The 20576-nt window shown below is 44.3% G+C and overlaps 2 protein-coding genes across 5 annotated transcripts; both read right to left on the minus strand.

Annotated features, from left to right (window-relative positions):
* Positions 1–8: 8 nt before the first annotated feature.
* Positions 9–9680, minus strand: vegfd (vascular endothelial growth factor D). Of its 4 annotated transcripts, none has more exons than XM_080834776.1 (8): positions 9598–9680; positions 8002–8139; positions 4738–4939; positions 2699–2889; positions 2172–2299; positions 1380–1486; positions 1038–1167; positions 9–817 (listed from the first exon to the last, which is right to left on the minus strand). In XM_080834776.1, exons 2-7 carry the CDS (start codon positions 8080–8082, stop codon positions 1076–1078), a joined length of 801 nt encoding a protein of 266 aa, XP_080690902.1. In that variant the 5' UTR covers positions 8083–8139; positions 9598–9680; the 3' UTR covers positions 9–817; positions 1038–1075. The 4 variants fall into 4 exon arrangements, with proteins under 4 accessions (XP_080690902.1, XP_080690901.1, XP_080690900.1 ...); XM_080834775.1 differs by having other exon boundaries at positions 8002–8142; positions 9598–9660; XM_080834774.1 differs by lacking the exon at positions 9598–9680 and having other exon boundaries at positions 8002–8824.
* pir (pirin) lies at positions 9298–20477 on the minus strand. The gene is made up of 9 exons (XM_080834778.1): positions 20339–20477; positions 20086–20178; positions 17298–17378; positions 16263–16469; positions 14267–14351; positions 13053–13097; positions 10352–10434; positions 9825–9891; positions 9298–9706 (listed from the first exon to the last, which is right to left on the minus strand). Exons 1-9 carry the CDS (start codon positions 20441–20443, stop codon positions 9594–9596), a joined length of 879 nt encoding a protein of 292 aa, XP_080690904.1. The 5' UTR covers positions 20444–20477; the 3' UTR covers positions 9298–9593.
* Between the last annotated feature and the right edge of the window lie 99 nt (positions 20478–20576).

Genomic DNA, 20576 nt, shown 5'->3' on the forward strand with positions numbered 1-20576 from the left:
CAGATGAACCCAGTGTTTGGTCTTTTATTGAAGGAATTGTGATGGCGGTGTGAAAAAGAGTCCCTCCCATTTGTATTTGCTTAGAGGGAAATGTGCGAATTTCCTGTGCACCCACACAACACTGAGGCTTCAGATGGGCAGACTTTAGGGAGAGTCACTAGTGGGATGTGTGTTCTGAATATAATTAGTCCTTGATTGTAAGGGCAGTAATTTGCACTGCATCGTTCCATCTGCCTGCGGATACTGTTTGTTTGCGATGGGAACCAGTCCCTTCACAATGATGATAATCTGCTGACATATATTCATAGCATCACACCAAACCCATAGTAATGAAAGCCTATTGTAATGAATGTCTGCTTTGTAGGAGCTAAGTTGATCAATGTGTTGATGTGGTATTTTACTTGCTGATAAACGGCCAGTACTACAATTTAGGATTGAAAATAAAAACACTGGAAATGGTACACTTTACACAGAAAATATATATTTACACAGCTTGCCAAGTAATTACAAAAATATCTATCTTTAAAAGTACATTTTTGACTTGTTCGCTCAGTGCACATGATGAAGGCATGCGTCATATTTACACACTACTCCGAAACACAAACACAGAAAGCACATATTAAAAAAAAACCTTTTGCAGTTTTGTTAATGAGAGGTTCTGATCAATCAGGAGATGATTAAAATGCAAAGGCTGTACATGGCCATGTGATATAAATAGGGACATTAATTAATAAATTAGAATGTGCTGTACTCTGCTTTCAAGTCCAGCAGATCGTCTGCGTTCTCTCTTTGCCAAGGGCTATTTCTTCATTTGCAGCTGTGAAGGGAACATAAAAATAGAAATATCAGTGAATATCAATACAGTTATATTTCCTCTAAGAATCCATATCTTGTGCAATGACTGCTGTTTAAAAGCACTTCTGTGCAAGAGAAGATGTTCATTGAGAGATGGTATGTATTTTCTTGTGACTCTTAGCAGTTCCTGTGGTGCTAGTTCTTAGAATGCAGAGCTTGGCGATATCTTACTCGTAACACACCTGGCCGATGCAGTTGCTTTCACGGGATGCCATGGAGATTATGTCGGCCGCTCCTCTCTCGGAATGCAAGCGCAGCGATCCACGTCGATTTCACAGTGCGCATTCTGGACACTGGTGGACACCTCTGGAGCTAAAAGAGAAGTGAAGGCAACAGGAATGAAGCATGTCTGATAGGTGATGAGGTAATGTCTTTTCAGAATGAGCTGCTTACTGCTACTTACTGACAGCAACTCAACAGGTGAACGAGGCCTACACAAACCAGGTAAAGCGGGTACGGTACACACCAGGTTGTCACGAGGGGTACGGTACACACCTGGTTGTCGTGAGGGGTACGGTACACACCTGGTTGTCGTGAGGGGTACGGTACACAGCGATCCTCCATGCAGTCCCAGATCAGCCCGTTGTCACAAAGCCTGTGGGAGACCTCTGAGTGGCCAGCATGGGAACACCTGCAAAGGGACATGTGAGCTACATACCAGACTTAAGAGAAAACTAAGGCCCAATTTACACACAGGTTTTCGCGACACTGTACACCGACAGTTTTTTCAACGTCTAAACACAAATTTAACTGTCGGTGTGCCGATGTCGGCCGAATTTCAGCCGACAGCCCCGTACCATTCGCCGACAGCCCATCGGGAGTCCCCGACATCTTCAGAGTGCGTGTAAACGCGGCCCGACATCTGTAAGGCATATTACAGACAGTGTTGCTAGGCAACATCGCTATCAACAGAAGCAAACTGAGAAACTTCCTGCGGTGTGTGTAAATGTGCCCCGACATCTACGTGCAGATGTCGCGAAGATGTCGCCGACATCGCAAAACCTGTGTGTAAATTGGGCCTAAGACACTCTGGTAGGTCTCTTGGACAAACAGAACCGGGATTGTGGACCACGCAGCCTTCCAGTGGAGTTAAAATGATCTGTGTTAATATTTAGTATCCATATTGTCACAAAATGTAGTCTCTCGGTACCATAGAAACCCAGATGGTTTAGAACCCCAGGTGACTCACGAACTAATACAAATAAATATGACTGAGTAACTCTTTTGTGGATTGCGGCACAGACCTGAGCAGACCTGGTTGTGGAGGAGAGGGCGTGCGTGGGGAGGTGTGAATGGAGAGGGGCTGATGGACTCACCAGCTCCTCCTGCGGGTGGGCGTGTGCCTGCGGATCAGTGGTGGCTCCAGGCACTTACACTCCGTGTGATTGGCCACCTTCACCAACACAGGTTCAGGGCCGTGCTTAAATGGGAACACACTGAAGATCTACAGAAGGATCAGCAGCAGAAAGAGCAGGTCAGAAGGTGAGCAAACACACACAACCACACACAACCACACACAACCACACACACACACACACACACACACACACACACACACACACACACGTAAACACACACACACACACACACACACACACAAAAATACCAACAAACACACTCACACAAACACACAACCACACACACACACACAAATACACACGGAAACATACACACACACACACACAAATACCAACAAACACACACACACACACAAATACCAACAAACACACACACACACTCACACAAACACACACACAAATACACACACAAACACACACACAAACACACACACAAACACACACTCACACACACAGTACAACTTGAGTGAGGGTGTGGGACTCACAGTTTTGTTGACATATGTGGAGCTGGTGTTCCTGCAGGTGACTCCCTCTTTGTTGCAGCAGCCATTACACCTGAAGACGGAGACGCACGGCGGCTTGAAAAACATGGCTGTCGGCGTGCCCAGCTCCTTGGCCACATCCACACACGTCTCCCTGGGCATACACTGGGTCTTCTGCCACTCATCGTCAATAGCTGAGGAACAAGGGGAGAAGCCATCAGGTCTTAGACTACTTCACGTGAACCTCACTGACTTTCATTTGATCTAGTCATAGAAGTAAATGTCACTTTAATTATAGGTAGGCCCAAGACGAAATGCCAATGTAACACCTTGAGAGTGAGTCAGCCCTCATCTTATTAAGCTTCATCTATCACGATTCAGCAGAGTGATCATTATCATGGCCCTGTCCACCTTCTGTGAAAATTCACCCTAGTTAGTTCAGGACTCCGGAGCTGCATGAAAGTACATTTATTAGACAAACAAACAAAGACAATTGCAATTGGGCTCCCCTACCAGCCGAGGCTGACAGTGAAGGGCTGATAAACTCTTCGCACCAAGTTTATATAGTCAGAAGTTTAGCTTTGAGCAGGGATGATCACGTGGTGGATTTCTCACGTCTGAGGCTCCCTGTCTTGCAAGGATGGCAGTTTTGCACAAGGTCGGAAGAAGCACAGTTCCTTTCTTATCTCCTCTGGTCTAAACATGCTCTTGTTCATATGCAGACTTAGTGGCACCTAATATTCTAGTTACACACACACAGAGAAAAGCCATGCTCCTGCTTTCAGAAGCACATAATTCACAGGAATATATTCAAACAAGTCACTTGATTATTATATTCTTAAGTCATTAACAGTGTTTGGAAATGATCTCTATCATTCTGAATGAAAGAAACCCCTTCATTCACTGATCCAGCTGCCCACACACACAGCTGCCCACACACACATTTCGTTCACACACACTGCATCGTGTACATCTCCATCTCCCCAGCTCTCCCTGTCACTCTTTCATGCTTCACACACATACACCGAGAACAAATCAAGCAATGCTTTATTCCCCCATGAGGTCTGAAAAGATTACACACAATGTTATTTGTGTTGATGTGTTGTTGTTGTTGTAGGGGGAGAGCATCATTCTTATTACGGTAGGCTCCATAGTCTATGAGCTCTTACTGTGAGGAGAAAGGCAGTGAATTCATTGAACATCAGGTGGTCTGCATCTTTGAGTGTGGTCCGGATCGGCAATCATTTGTTGCCCTTCAGTTCATATGGTGTCACAGTTCTCCAATTTTCAATAACTAATGGCTGCCCACTGGTAGTAGGCCAATCAATTTCATTTAAAAAACATTCTAAACTTAACTCTTCACTAAAATGACATCTGCAATGAAGCTGGTCTGCAATTCCTTCTGGCATCTTAAGGGAATAAGGCAGGGCAGTGCCCAATGTGTGTAGATTCATGGAATCTGTCTATCCATCATGGAGTCTATAGTCATTAACTCAGCATCTACTCTGCCATACCCTGTGAGATTCTAGGTGAGGTGCTTGTGGTCTGTTAAAAGCCCATCTTGTGATACACATTATTACAGGGACTTGCGTGTAAGATAAAAAAAATAAGTTTGTGTATGTGAGTTATGGTGTATTTATGAATGTGATTTATAGTGGGTTTGAGTATGTGAGTTATAGTGGGTTTGAGTATGTGAGTTATAGTGTGTTTGAGTTTGTGAGCTATAGTGGGTTTGAGTATGTGAGTTATAGTGTGTTTGTGTGTTATTGATTGTCACCAAGACTGAGGAGGGAGGCTAGTTTTTTGGCCCTTTCCCTCAATATTGTAATTTTCCACTCTGACATTTAACAAGAGAAAAAGGGTAAACTCATAGTTGATGCTGAGATGAAACACATTGAAGAACAACCACTACTGGATATCTGAATGTTCTTCTGAACATACAGCCCGGTTGGCCTCAAAGCTGTTAACATAAAACTTCGAAATCACCTCAATAAACGACGGTACTCTTTGATCTCAGTGTGTGGCTGCACCTGAGTATGTACCTTTCAAAATCTCCAGACTATAGGAGGCGGAGGCGTATCGCGTGGAGCGGTGGGAGGGGGCGCGGTACTCCATCAGCTGAGACGAGTCCAGGTGCTTCAGCTTCAGACGGCACTTCCACAGCTTCCAGTCGGGGAAGTTAGTCAGCCTCAGGAACTCCTCAAGGCTCGAGGCCGACCGCACCTCTTTTGCCCAACGGTTTTCCTGGGGACAGAAATAGGAGCTGTATGAAAATTTTAGAAAATGCCGTTCTGAGAGAGAAACCCAATATGTTATTTGGCTTCATATTTGGAACATGTCTTTAGAAGATTTAATAAAGCCTGTCCTGGAAGGACGGTCCAGGATGGGAAAATGCAGAGTATAAATTTCACAGCGACCTCAGGCCTGCGTGTGCGTGTGTGTGTGTGTGTGTGTGTGTGTGTGTGTGTCCTGTGTCGCCCCATAAAATACATGTGTGTGTTGCAGTGTGTCGCTTTTGGCAATAAAGAACTGACAGAAGTCAGCCTTGTTTGTTTGTTTGTTTTGTTTGCTGATATGGTTACTCTCAGTGAGGTTTACTGTCCGATATTTCCTGTTCTCACCACAAGGGGGAGATATAGTCCTATATACTGTGGGCACTCTGATGCTTCAAGGTGTGACCGTGACAAAGCCTCGAGTGACAGAAGTGAGAGTGACAAAGCAAAGGAGTTTGAGACACAGAAGTTCATGTAGTGGAATGTTGTCTGACTGGTTATTCACATTGAGCCTTACGGCTGAGTAATTTTTCATGCAAAATAAGGGTACTATTCTCAAATCTATCCAAACCTTTTCTTTAAATCAGGCTAAGCTAAACTGAGAGAAAATCTTCAACAAACAGGCTCGAGAGGATTACCACATGTTCCACAGTACACAAGTCAACCACCGACGCAAAGAGAACACAGCCGCACGGGGCAATCTGTCTTTAGAAATGCCTGGTCCTTAATATAATAAGTCTTCTAAGAATGCACAAACAGCTCAAATGCCAACACCATCAAAGCATCTCTGACCTTTTGAGGGGAATACTGACTCAATGTGAAGCTGTAGTGGCTAAAAGTTCCCTTCCCTAATAGTTAACATATTCTTTGATTAACCACTCTTAGACGGAAAGAAAACGAGTCTACGCGTGTAATGTGTTTCATAGTGTGATGCCCTAACAGCTCAAATGCCAACACTAATGTCAGCATCTCTGACCTTTTGAGGGGAAAACTGACTCAATGTGAAGCATTGTGTGATTATTTTCAGGAGCTTGAACAAGTGCCAATACATGGAGCTGGCACAGAATGTCTCCCCCTGACAGAGAGAACATCTTTTGGCAGCGGCACCATGTTCAACAGCTGTAGCCCCAGAGACACAGATTTTCCCATGGACCACCTGTTCAGCCGCTCTGCAGACACTGGGATCGCGTGAAGCTGATGGCGGGATGTTGGGAGAAGCCCACAGAGGATCGCCGTTGTTTCAGTAAGCGCTGGCTTTAACGAGCTACCCATGAACCGTAACAGCTGCGGGGCGAACATTTTTTTTTTTTTTTTTACAGCTTGTGGCACCCTCTCTTACACAGGCACTAATGGGGGGAACGGTGAGGAAAGTTTCATAATTTGAGGTGCCCAGATCGTCACTGGCGCTGTGGAGATCATTAGCAGGGTGCTTGCGCAACCCATTCAGCGCACGAGAAACAACAGGAGACTTTGATTTTCCACAACGCCCTCGGCTAAGGCACCGTGCACAAGTGTGCGCACCAATCTGCAGGGGGAAAAAGGCCGTGCCTGTAAAAGCTATGATTGCGTATGCCTCGATAATCTATACCATATGTGGTCATTAAAATGTTATAATATTTAAGTTGCCTGATTTCAAAAAAACATTTTGGGCAATTAGAAGTCTTAAATGTTTACTACACAAAGGGTGTGGTTGTGACAGAGTGCAAAAAAAGTGAGGAGAAGAGGGGTTTTCACTGATCCCTTTACGAGACGGGAAAAGCCGCAAAGAGGATGGAAAGTTGAAGTGTGGAGGCCGGGGCAGGGAGGCCTGTCGTGTAACAATACACTCGTCGGCACCAAGGTCTGTTTGCTTTATTTCCCCGAGTCAGAGTGGTGACAGGAACCCTCTGATCCGTTCAATATGCCAGGGTGGAGTCGCCTGCTTCCACTTAAGACAAAATGCAACAACAACATGCAATAGGGCAGAGATGAAACAGAAAGCATGAGCAATAGAATAGGTGTGTGTGTGTGTGTGTGTGTGTGTGTGTGTGTGTGTGTGTGTGTGTGTGTGTGAGTGAGTGAGTGAGTGAGTGAGTGAGTGAGTGAGTGAGTGAGTGAGTGAGTGAGTGAGTGAGTGAGTGAGTGAGTGAGTGAGTGAGTGAGTGAGTGAGAGAGAGAGAGAGAGAATGAGAATAGAAGATAGAAACAGATTTCCTCCTGTAAGTGTGAGAAGGAGACAGGGAGTCACTAACGTGTGTGTAAGTGTGAGAGGGAGACAGGGAGACACTAACGAGGTGCGGGGCCCCAAGGGTGACAGGGAAAGGGGGAAAAGAAATGGGAGGCAGAGAGGAAGGAGAAATAGAAAGAGAGAGAGACAGAGAGAAAGAGAGAGAGACGAGGAGACATGAGAGAGAAGTAGAGAGAGAGAGAGAGAGAGAGACAGAGAGAGAGAGAGAGAGAGAGAGAGACAGAGAGAAAGAGAGAGAGACGAGGAGACATGAGAGAGAAGTAGAGAGAGGGGAGGAGACGGGGGAGTGAAAGAGATAGACAGGAAAAAGAAATTGAGAAACACAAATGCAGACTGTCCCCTTGGCAACCGCTCCTCTTTACGCCTAAGACATTAAGCTGTTTCACATGGAACGTTTCCTTACATAAGCGTCAGAAGCCAAAAGTCAAGTAAAGCCCAAGGCAAGTGAATGTGACTGAAATCACACAAAGATCAGTCCACCCATTCAATACAGCAACAGAGCTTTCATTCCCGTGTACAGTAGGCACACTCACTTCATTCATTAACACAAAATCAACATAGTCCATTTAATCATATGCTCCGCAACTGATCTCTTTGAATAAAAAGAAACATTGGACAGATTTGGAAATCATCGAAAGTGGTTCAAACACAATTCTAGTACAATATATGTATTGCATCTCAGACAGTCACTTTCCGTACAGGTACTGAGTAAGGTAGTTAGTTCCCAGGAAGCAGATTGATAAGATTCAATTGATTAGTATAAGCAAGTAATTTAAGCTCAAAATGCATCGCCTGCAGATACTCACTCTGTGGTCCTCGGCAGCCAGCATCAGCTTCAGTACAGAGAGCAGCAGCATGTGCGAGAGCACTCGGGTGAGAGTCCACATCCTGTGGTGCCGTTGCCAGAGAGGGAGAAAGCTCTGATAGAGACAGAGGAGGATCTTCTGCTTCACATGCAATAATGATGAAAAAAGTCAGTCTCTGGACAACCCAGTGAGACCACACACACACACACACACACACACACCCACGCACAAACACAGACACACACTCACACTCACACACTCACACACACACACGTGAGGTCCCGGCACAGTGAGTGAGAGAGTGGGGGAAGAACCTGCCAAAATGAGACACCTCCGCAGAAGCCAAATGGAGTTTCCTCTTTAAAAAAAAGAAAAGAAAAAAAGTAGAAAACACACCCTCTACTTCCAAGAAGGTCCTGGGAAGAAGCTTTCAACCAGACACAAGAGAGGACTTGAGAATTACAACAAAAGATCTCTTTCTCACTGTCTGTCTCTCTCCTGTTCCTCTCTATGGCCGCCTCAGTAAGGACTAATATCTGTCTTCAACATCTTAACCCCGGCTTGGCCCGGCTCAACCATCCTCAGATCCTTGTGTGTGGTTTTGTGTGTGAGTATATGTGTGTGTGTGTGTGTGTGTGTGTGTGTGTGTGTGTGTGTGTGTGTCTGTGTGTGTGTGTGCTTCTGTGTGTGTGTGTGTGTGTGTGTGTGTGTGTGTGTGTGTGTCTGTCTGTGTGTGAGTATGTGTCTGTGTCTAGGTGTGTGTGTGTGTGTGTGACTGTCTGTGCATGCAAGTCAGGGGTGTGGGTGTGCGAGACGCTGCCGCAGGGCTAGTTCCCCTCCCCACCCCTCCCCTCCGGCAGGCAGCATCGTCTGCGAGGCGCTCATCGTATGTCTCAGGTCGTCTCGTTTGGAGTTGTCACCGGGTTCCCAACCCCCGGTTCACAGCTCATATGGGCTCGACCCAGAGGAACATGTGGTTTTAAATGCAATCCAGACCTCTCTCTGCTGCGGAGGTGAAAGGAGGTGGGGGTAAGGGGAGGCGCGGTGGAGGAGGAGGAGGAGGAGGAGGGGGGAATGGGGAGAGGGAGAGAGCTTGGCTTTGGCGCACCTCCCAGCCCAAACCTCGGCTGATTGTCTGGGCTGGAGTTTATGGGAGGGTGAGCCACCACTGCGCTGCTGTCCCACCCGACGTCACTCCACAAATGAGCCTGAAATGCGAGATGTGATGCAGAGCAGACCAACTACACACACACAAACAACTACACACACACAAACAACTACACACACACAACTACACACACACACACAACTACAGACACACACACACACACACTCCCCTCACTCCCCTCTAATGGTTTGATAGCACGCTAATGGACATGATGGATTGGGAAAGCAGCTGATGGAAAGTAGACATTGCCGGGTAGCTTTTTAGCCGTACTTTAATGGAGCAGCGGGTTGGAAATGGTGTACAAACAACTTCTGATAAATATTTGAATGCCTGAGAGATGAGCACATTATACACATGCACTTTGAAGCACAGCACACCAAATGAAGTATTATTACAGTGGACATTTTAGGGGACACAAGCAAAATTACTGAGCAATTTTTGATCGCCAAGCCTTTGCCCTCTGAAATCCATTGGTTTTTGTTTTATAGTCACTGATGGCTTGTGTGATCTCCTCCTCTGTGTTCATAACGAAGGGACCTACAGATAAAAACAAAATAAGGACAAGCCAATGTGTAAAACACTGTAAAGTTCTTGGAATAACATAAACAGTTCCCATTAAGCAAAGCCCATTAGGTTGAGTAATAACTGCCACTACCATGTTGGACCACTGGTTCATGGATGGGTTCTCCTGCAATCAGAACAAAATGGGACTCCTCAGCCACCTGTTGGAAGGGACACACACATTTGTTCACTTACAGAAAAATGAAAAGGAGGAAATGTTCAGACCAGGCAGTTATTGTACTGTGCTGAGACATTGTTTTCTGCTTGCATAGTTTGTTATAAATGGGAGTCAATAGTAAATAGTACATTTGAATACAAGTTGAAAAATAGCAAAGCCGGAATAGTAAATTACGGGCAAGGCATAATGGATTCTTGTGAAGCACCTTATTCTCTATTGTAATGAAATCTCCCCCTTCAAGTACCACTGTGTGATGAGGTTCTATTTGTGTGTGTGTGTGTGTGTGTGTGTGTGTGTGTGTGTGTGTGTGTGTGTGATGAGGTTCTTGTGAAGCACCTTGTTCTCTACTCTAATGAAATCTCCATCTTCAAGAACCACTGTGTGATGAGGTTCTATTTGTGTGTGTGTGTGTGTGTGTGTGTGATGAGGTTCTTGTGAAGCACCTTGTTCTCTACTCTAATGAAATCTCCATCTTCAAGAACCACTGTGTGATGAGGTTCTACTTGCTGCTGACCGTCAGGTGGACCTGAAAAGAACCACACGAGGCTGTTAAACAATCTGGAATCAAACGTTATATAGCCTACTACAGCCTCAACACCCACCCCAGCTGCCATTGGCATGCCTTGGGTCTCTCTCACAGCCTAGGCCCCTTGAAGGCCATTCTGATGACTGCCTATGCCTATTGCCTATGAAGACTGCTGTCCACTTCAAAATACAGTCCCATCAAATATGCTGGAGATAATGATCACCCTTCTCAACAAATGTTAACCAGATTTCCTGCACCCAGTCTAACACAAACGCCTGAAAGCTCTAGCTTTGTTGTGGCCGCCTGTTGTTTATTGGATACAGCTGTGGCTGTATTTGTGCAAGGATGTATGTTAATACAGCGGTTTCTTCATTCAGTGTTGGCTTCCAAGGAATTTCCAAAGCAAAGGTTCCCCCTCATTTTCTGAGGCGATCTGAAAACAATTATGCCCCCAATACATCAAATTATGAACAATCATATTGTGAAAACCAGTCGAGAATGAGAACTTTATTAGATGCCTAATCTTATGGGGCGAGGCACAGCATGTGGCACAAGACAGGTCCAGATGGAGGCAGATCGCCGAAGCCTTATGTCCCATTAGGGACGAAGAGGATTAAGTAAGTAATCTTATTAGATGCCATGTTATACCCAACTAGAAAGGTGAGCGACGGGAAGCGAATGTTTAAGGATAACATGTTGACATATAATCTCCAATGAAGACAAACCGGTCATGTCCAGACAAACAGACAGTGCTTGTTCGAGGCTAGAAGAAACGAGACAATGACAGCGCAGACTGAAGACATAGCAGCATAATACCATCAAACGTCTCGTGAATTTAGGGGCAGACCAGAATGTTGGGACTAGTGAGACACTAGAGAAGAATGAATAACACCCACATTCTGGGGCAGAAGACACAACAGGATGCTGCATGACCATCTGACCACAGTCAACACCACCCTACAGTAGGTTCATCTTAACAAATATCAAATCTGAAAATAATATGTCCAATATAAAGCGTTAAAGCGTTAGCTGAAGGTTCAAATGGAGGGCAGATTCTCTTTACAAGCTAATGCCAGTTCCTTTCCTGGAAGTGTATTTTTCAACCATTTAAACCTGGAAATAATCAAATAGTGTCCATGAATTTTAAACATCAATGCCTTTCCAAAGATGGGGAGTCGCCATTGGCCAGAGATCACACAGAGGCTTCAACTTTAATGTCAGATATCCAACAGAGGGAGAAGCAAATCAAATAATCAAATAAATGCACCTGTGAAGTGTTAAGTAATATATCCCATGTTGCCTAAAAGGGGAATGAGGCATTTTATAAATGTTGTGAAAGAAAGGAGGCCTTTCAATAGGGGTGGGAATCTCTTGGCACCTCACGATTCGATTTGATTCAGAGGTCAACGATTCGATTCTAAACCGATTATCGATTCTAAACCGATTATCGATTATCAATTCTAAATCGATAAAACTATTAGCGATGCATTTCAACTTTTAAAACATTCGAGTTTGCTACTCTGAGTCTAAAATCTCTTCCTACTTTGTGTTTGATAATTAAAGAAAATCAACAGATGAATTACCTTCTCTACTTTTTTTATTAGAGAAAAAGCTTTTCCTTGTCACAATTTTGACTTTCTATGAACAATGCAATAATCGATACAGCTTGCATTTCAACATAAAATGGATGTGTAAAAAAAAAATACAAATAATATATATTAGGGCCGGGACTCGATTAAAAAAAATAATCTAATTAATTAATTAATCGCATATAAATAAATGACCTGAGAACAGTGAGAAGTAATTTTTTTCACATGGATTTTTAGTATACCATCGAATAATGACTGAATACATAAGCTTGAGCAAGAAAAATATTGTTTATTTTTGTTCAAGTCCAACAGACCAGTGCAATTTTTGCCATTAAGTGTAGCAATACCATATTTAGAAATATAGTACATTTCAGAAATGTAGGTAGCCTATAGATAGGTAGACCTTCTGTAAACTATAATACTTTGGGTTTTTTAAGTAAAACACAATACTTTCAAGTACATTCAGAACATTGGAAACCCTGACTATTAGAGAACATCTCTGGTGGAATGTGGGTTGTACCCGGAGTGAGTCAGTCTTAACGTCCACGCTAGCTGCTATATGTTTTGCATTGAGGTGATACTCGATGTGCTGCGGTGATATGCGAATTCCTTGTTGCATAGTTTGCACACAACCATGTTCTTATCGACGCTTCCATTTGTACGGGTCTCATCAGCTTCTTTGTTCATGTTCACTGTGCCACTGTGTTTGTTGTTGTTCAACTTGTCTGAACTTATCCGCGATAGTTGGTGCGCCAGTATAATCAGTCCGTCTGAAACTCATCAAGTGAGAAACGTTCCGCGGTGCAAAAATAAATACGATTAAAATGCGTCAATTTTTTTAACGCGTTAATTTTTGTGTAATTAATTAATCGTAATTAACGCGTTAAAGTCCCGGCCCTAATATATATATATTTATTACAAAATCGATTATGAATTTTTGGGGACGGAGACAGAATCGTTTAAGAGAGAATCGAGAAATAAACGATTTTTCCCCCCAACCCTACCTTTCAATTAAACTGCACCACTCACCAACACACACAGATCCAGAGAGGGTGTAAATAAATGCTGTCCATCCTGAAATAAAAATGGAGAAACAAGAATGAAGCTATAACATATCTCAACCCCCACAAGACAGCACTGCAGTGCATCGTCCTAAAGAAACCCCTGACCTTTTCCGTGACCAATGCACGTTTGCGCTGGTTATGGCCGACTGAACTATCAATAAAGATATTTGTAATATAATTCCCTTTGCAAAGTGGACGCCTTCGGTCCCCCGGGGGGACTGACCTTTACGACGCCGTGATGTAACTATATGAATTAACTGCGTGCGTCCGAGCACACACCGACTTTTTGTGAGGATTTATGACTTGCCATGTGACGTGAGACCACAGACATGCTCCAATCTATGACTCCCAACTGCAACTGCAGAATGCATGAAACCCATTCGTCATCACCACTCAGAGCCTTGGGCATCACATAGCCAACAGATGACATTATAAAATGTATTATTATTATATATTATACATATTATTTATTTAAATGTATAATTCAATGTATTTTTTTTATAATTCAATGTATTTTTTTCAATATATTTTTATAATTCAATGTATTTTTAATTTTTTCAATGTTGTAAGGCGACCTTGGGTCTCTTGAAAGGCGCCATATAAATAAAATGTATTATTATTATTATTATTATTATGTAATATTCTTAGATGCCAACGTTTGATAAAAGAATGTACTTTGAACACATTTTCAATATGAAAAGATGACCAGTATATAAAGGTAAATGCAGTGCAGTGGTTTCATTCTGTTGGTGAATGGGCTGATCGGATTATAAAATGAATAGTGTGATGGGGAGCTGATGGACTAATGAGAGCACGCAGCCTGACTCACTCGTGGACATTCACTGCTGTGTTTTTATGTGAAGGAAAACCTCAGGCTTCCTGCACTGTTATGCATAGCTACTATGAATGATGACTCACGAACTTCCTTGCCCTGGCATAGTCCAGCATTAGGTCATTGTGGTAGAAAACATGCCGTAACAAAGGGCCAGGTTAGCTAGCAGCGTGGGTAGAGGATCTTTGTTTGGTTGTTTTTGTGCAAACAGGGATTCACACTGATATTTTAGACAAAAATGAACTTAACCAGCTAGACAACATGGGACTCCAAGTTAAATATATAGAAAGCAACAATATAGCCTGTTGACAATGTCCACTACAACAGTGAGAGGGATTTTGTCTTACCTGTAGTTATTGGCTGTACATGCTTTGCACCTGGCTTCAGCTTGAAATCAAGAAAGATAGTAGGGGTGCGCGTGTAGACCCTGGACTGCAGATGGACAGAGAACAAGGGATAGAGAGGAGGAGATAAATAAGATTCATACTCTCATGTCTCTCTGGTTCACCACCACTCTCTGTCTTCCCACACTCACTCCTCCTCCTCCTTCTTACCACCAGATAAGCTGTGAGAGATGCCAACCACCTCAGTCATCGCAAGGCCTTGCCAACTCCTTGCCTGTCACCCCAGCTGCACCATGCCAATCTAATGCAGTACGGTTCGCCAGCATTGGGAAAGCACTGTCTGACCTACATCACACCCTATGGCAGTGGTTCTTAACCTTGGTTCGATCGAACCCCAGGGGTTGGTTGAGTCACTCTCAGGGGTTCGGCAGGGGTCAAGACACACACAGTATGGCCCGGTTCACACTAGCAATGCCGGGCCGTTTATACATACATACGTTTGAAGAAATCATATTTTATTTTTCAAATTACGAAGGGTTCAGTACCTCCAATAAGGTTAAGAACCACTGCCCTATGGTCTTCATTAGGATGCCACGGCCTGCCCTAAAGTAACCCAATCTAACCACATGGGCAAGGGAAGGAATTAAAAGGAAAAAAACTCGCCAACTAGCTAAATAGGAGAGAAAAACGATAGTCTTCATGGAAATCTGCCCTTCATTTCCTGTGCTCATCCGGCCAGACAAATGCGAAGATGCAGTAGTAGGCGTAATTAGTGCGGCTGATCCAAAATGTCAGAGCATAAATCAAAGAGCTTGGGTTTGTTGCGATATAACAACAAGACTGTCTGAAGCAGAGGCTCTAGATCATTAGTCCAAGTCACCGCGCATTGTTCTAGAAGATGACAGTGAGCCATAAAGCACCTTTCTGACTCGGTTCCTCAAAAGATTGTTCAGAAGGAGAGAGAGGAGATAGAGCCAATACAAAAATCAGGTGTTTTCTTAGGTGCACCTGCAATAAGGAGCTTGATTAACTGTGTAATGTTTTTGAATTGTCTCACAAAGAATTCTCTCACAAAAAAAAATTATTGTTAGGAACCCTGATTGATCAACATGGATAGGAATAAGTAATAGTGAAGTACTGTTAATTAATTTGTAGTATGAATTTGCAAGACTGTAGAAACTCCCTCTTTGCAATAATTATGGGTATAAAGCAGAAGTTTCAAATGAGAGCAGAGCTGAGAGAACTAGACTCCCCCCCCCCCCCCCCCCCCCCACCCCATTCATTGACCTCCCCAGAGATGACTGCTACAGTAACCCACCCCCACCTTCACCTCCAGGGCCCCTGAGATGACTGCTACAGTAACCCACCTTCACCTCCAGGGCCCCAGAGATGACTTCCACAGTAACCCACCTTCACCTCCAGGGCCCCTGAGATGACTGCCACAGTAACCCACCTTCACCTCCAGGGCCTCACCAGAGATGACTGCCACAGTAACCCACCTTCACCTCCAGGGCCCCTGAGATGACTGCCACAGTAACCCACCTTCACCTCCAGGGCCTCCCCAGAGATGACTACCACAGTAACCCACCTTCACCTCCAGGGCCCCAGAGATGACTGCTACAGTAACCCACCCCCACCTTCACCTCCAGGGCCCCAGAGATGACTGCTACAGTAACCCACCTTCACCTCCAGGGCCTCACCAGAGATGACTGCCACAGAAACCCACCTTCACCTCCAGGGCCTCCCCAGAGATGACTGCCACAGAAACCCACCTTCACCTCCAGGGCCTCCCCAGAGATGACTGCCACAGTAACCCACCTTCACCTCCAGGGCCTCCCCAGAGATGACTGCCACAGAAACCCACCTTCACCTCCAGGGCCCCAGAGATGACTGCCACAGTAACCCACCTTCACCTCCAGGGCCTCCCCAGAGATGACTGCTACATTAACCCACCTTCACCTCCAGGGCCTCACCAGAGATGACTGCTACAGTAACCCACCTTCACCTCCAGGGCCTCACCAGAGATGACTGCTACAGTAACGCCATCTCTGCTGGGCTTGGGTATCTCATGCGCCTTCAGCTCTTGGTACTGTGGCTCCACCATCTTGTTGGCTCTCTTTAGATTCACCCATAGTTGAAGGCCATGGTTGGGCTCCTGCGACATGGGCATCTCTGCATGGACCACCCCTCGCCCCGCAGTCATCCACTGTAGAGCGCACACAAACATGGACACACAGCCACACACAGCCAGACACCGACATTTTTAAAAGGGCTAGTAATTTAAACACTATTGTCCACTGTAAAATAAGTATGTTGCAAATAAAACAATGCACAGAGGTCGTAACTTAAGCAAGCTGTATACCTAACCACAAGGACAACAAAAGAAAACAGCTGCAACTTAATAATCTTGTGGGTCGTCTCCCCTAGCTCCTTCCACTTCATGGAAATTTCCACACTCCTCCCCGAAGGCTGAGGGGCATCACAGGGAGACTGCCTGCGCTAGGCAACGCAGTTGCTCCAGTGCAGGAAGAGACCCAGGCCAGGGCCTTGTCAGCAACTTTTTACACCCTGCTCCACTGCGCTGTTCCAGTCAAGGCCAGATTTTCTGCTGCTGTGAGGGAACCCACTAGCCTCTGGTTAGCACAGTGGCAATGGTGCAGAGGACTACAGACGTCTAAGGCCCATTAAAACATCCCCTCACTGACCAGGCACAAGGGGATACAGCTTTACGACTCTGAAAATACAGGAAATCGCCTGGAGGCATGATCTCTCATTGTGTGTGCATGGATGAGAGAGAGAGACAGAGAGAAAGAGAGACAAAGTGTGTGTGTGTGTGTGTGTGTGTGTGTGTGTGTGTGTGTGTGTGTGTGTGTGTGTGTGTGTGGGCAGAGGAGTTGTCTGTGTGTGAGAGAGCCTCAATGCACTTTTTCACTTGAAAGGTTGAAATAGCTTATCATGTCTACAGTGCATGTTCCTAGAGCCCAGACTCAACCGAGGGACACTAAGAGGTGGGATTCTAGTCCCTGACACGTACCTGCAGGTCTCCTGCCTCCAGTTTCCCAAAGTGGCCACAGAAATCCTCATGTGCTATAGCGCCTTTCAGGAGATAGGTGACCTGCACAGAGACAGAGAGAGAGATAGATGACCTGCACAGAGACAGAGAGAGAGATAGATGACCTGCACAGAGACAGAGAGAGAGATAGGTGACCTGCACAGAGACAGAGAGAGAGAGAGAGAGAGAGAGAGAGAGAGAGAGAGAGAGAGAGAGAGAGAGAGATAGGTGACCTGCACAGAGAGCAGGAAAGAGAGAGAGAGAGAGAGAGAGAGAGAGAGAGAGAGAGAGAGAGAGAGAGAGAGAGAGAGAGAGAGAGAGAGAGATAGGTGACCTGCACAGGAGCAGGAAAGCACACCACGTGGCTCCTCATGCTTAAATTTCCATGCCCAACGCTAAGCAATGCAATGAATAAAGTGAGTAAATAACATAAAATCATTTTAGATAGACACAAAAGAAGTAAAAAAACTTGATATAGAAACTGAAATATGTAACATTGTATAAGACGTTATAAGAAACCTTTTGAGGAAAGGTTCACAAAAAAAAGAGAAGACGTCACCCTCCTCCGCTTGTCCAGACATAAATCAAATACATACATGTAGGTTATCTGGGTGAAAGGGTAACACATATTTCAAACCTGTTGCCCAGTTTTCAGAAGGAGAACTAACAGGATATGATTGCATAGCTGGAGAGCATGCAGGAACATAAAGAACATCAGCGGCATGTGTGAGTAAAGTATGTAATGGAACTACCATACTCCATGTTTCACTCTAAATACCCAAGCACATGTCCTTTTATCCAACCCTCTTACAGAGAGCTGCTGCAGTAGAAAACACAGTTGTGAATAGTTCATGAATTCTGGACAATCCTCGTCGTATAAAAGAGCTGCTACTTTTGAGGTTAATCAAATCAAACTCTGCACTTTCATGGTGGACCGTGCTTTAGAGAGACTGTGGCCATAATGAGCGATCAAACAGGGTCACATGTTCTCTCCCACAAAGAAGAGACACTTGACAGGAAGAAGAGAGCGGGGGAGTCGGGGGTCAACATCTGTCTCTGGCCAACCAGCCGCTCTCCAGCTGGGAGGGGTCTGTGATCTTCCAGCGCAGCTGTGATCTCAGGGTCATGTGACTGCGAGCAAACACACCTGTGACACTGCATTCTGGGAAGTCTGGCACGGGCCACTCTCTCTCGCTCGCTCGCTCTCTCTCTCTCTCTCTCTCTCTCTCTTTCTTTCTTTCTTTCTTTCTTTCTTTCTTTCTTTCTTTCTTTCTTTCTTTCTTTCTTTCTTTCTTTCTTTCTTCCTTCCTTCCTTTTTAAAGATTTGCAAACCTATCTCATGTTTAAACATTAGAATCTGTGATTTGAAGATTTGTTTTTTACAATTTGGTATAGGTCAGAAGGTGATAGCAAATACATGAGAGTTACAATACATCACACAATGTTTCATGTCATATCTTAGATCATCTTTTATATTTTTTATAAAAGGCAGGCGATTTCCTGTTTTAAGTCTTATGCTGTCAAATAATAGCAATACGGAATTCGATGATTGCACTGTTGAAATTTGATGCATGTAAGTTACAGTTTATTTGTTCAGAAACTCAGTCTCTCTGTCACACAGGCACACACACACACACACACACACACACACACACACACACACACACACACACATTATTCCACTCATTTTGACTTAACTTGCCGAGTTCACCGCAATGTGTGTGCCTGTACACATAAAACTTCTTGTTTTGCCTATAAAGAAAGCCAAACTCAATGCAATTGTCACAGCAAGGCATCAGATGAGAAGAGGGTATTTTAACAAAACATGCTAAAACATGCACTAAAACCGAACATCCCTTAAGGTGCAATTGTGCAAAAAAGGTTTTGTAATACATTCACTTTTGAGCACTCATGTTATGTGGCTTTGTGAGTTCTCTCTTTTGTGCATTCAGTTATTCAGCTAGCTAGCTTTCTGCCGTACATTGTTCAGTTATGGACATTTGGTATAATAGTCTTAAATGGGAGTACGCAGTTACGTTGATACATTGGGCTGGTTATGCTAGAAGCTGCTCTAGAACCACCTATCAAGCAATACCTTTAAACGCCTTGATGGTAAGGAAAAAAAAAACACCCCCGGAACTATAGAGCCAGCCACCTAGGGGTCAAAGTGTTTTTTTTTTTTGCCAGAGATGATTTATCTGCAATTATTTTGCATCCCCTCACAATTATTTGCCATTCCCTCGCGTTAAGGAACAAAACAGGAACACAAAAGTAGCACAGACAAAAATAAATCAACACTAAGGGTGGCCCATACAGAAGCCCCTAACTGTCTTTCTACCCCACAAAAAGATAATAATGTTCAGTGAACGCCAAACCATAAAGAACATGGGCGACCACTGGCTGCAATGGATTGCTAGGAAATGCAATGAGAGGGAATTCAAAACTCAAAAGTATTGTGAGGGAACAAAAATAAATATCACTTGGGGGGGGGGGGGGAACCACCATGACGCTTTGGATGGGTGTCCGTACAATAAAGACGACGGTATAAACTTAACCCGAGACAATTAATACACAATTAATACACGGCTCAGTGATTTGAGAATTTCGATAAGGAGAAGTCAGTAAGTCTGGACAAATCTCGTTTGTTTTACTAGAGCTGCACAATGGTGCCATCTACTGGTAGTAAAAGAAAGTGTAAGCTTTTTATTCCTAGCACTTTTCCTAAAACAACACTGTGGACAGATTGGTGCAAGTAGAAATTGCTGCTTACGGTTTCGAATCCTCTGTGTGGATGATCAGGAAAACCTGCAGGCTTGCTGACACGGAATGCATCTAACATCAGAAAGGGGTCTAAATTCTTAAGCTGCAAGAAAAAAATAATGTCTTGAGTCTTGACTGCTATGAACTGTTAAGTTTAAACTGTTCATGTTTGTATTTTACAAATACAAATAAACAGCAAATGGCATGAACTATTGAGTCAAAAGAAATACAAATTATGGACTTGGGCTGCCTGAGCTACTCACATCATTTCTCCCGATACTCCTGCGCACACGAGCACCCACACCCTCAGCCTGTTCCACGCTTAAGACCGTTTTGCTGACTCGTCTTATTACATCCATCTTGGGCATCTTTAGGCTTTTAGTCTGTTCTTCTCTAAAACTCAGGCGCAGTATGCACTGATGACAGTGGCTAGTACATTTTGAAAGTAATCCCTCACCTGATATAACCACAAGATCCGACGGTTGTTTAATATCACACTGA

The sequence above is a fragment of the Sprattus sprattus genome, assembly GCF_963457725.1.
Source record: "Sprattus sprattus genome assembly, chromosome: 3".
Lineage (NCBI taxonomy): Eukaryota > Metazoa > Chordata > Actinopteri > Clupeiformes > Clupeidae > Sprattus > Sprattus sprattus.

Bases quoted from the DNA above. Each gene is read 5' to 3' on its own strand.
- vegfd (XM_080834776.1), bottom strand. From the start codon at position 8,082: ATGTGGACTCTCACCCGAGTGCTCTCGCACATGCTGCTGCTCTCTGTA. The intron at 2,300-2,698 runs GTGAGTCCCACA...ATCCTTCTGTAG, and splicing joins CCACATATGTCAACAAAACT to ATCTTCAGTGTGTTCCCATT. The intron at 1,487-2,171 runs GTGAGTCCATCA...GTCCCTTTGCAG, and splicing joins CCCACCCGCAGGAGGAGCTG to GTGTTCCCATGCTGGCCACT.
- pir (XM_080834778.1), bottom strand. From the start codon at position 20,443: ATGCCCAAGATGGATGTAATAAGACGAGTCAGCAAAACGGTCTTAAGC. The intron at 10,435-13,052 runs GTGAGTGGTGCA...GGTTCTTTTCAG, and splicing joins CTCTGGATCTGTGTGTGTTG to GTCCACCTGACGGTCAGCAG. The intron at 9,707-9,824 runs GTAGTGGCAGTT...TTTTATCTGTAG, and splicing joins TGAACCAGTGGTCCAACATG to GTCCCTTCGTTATGAACACA.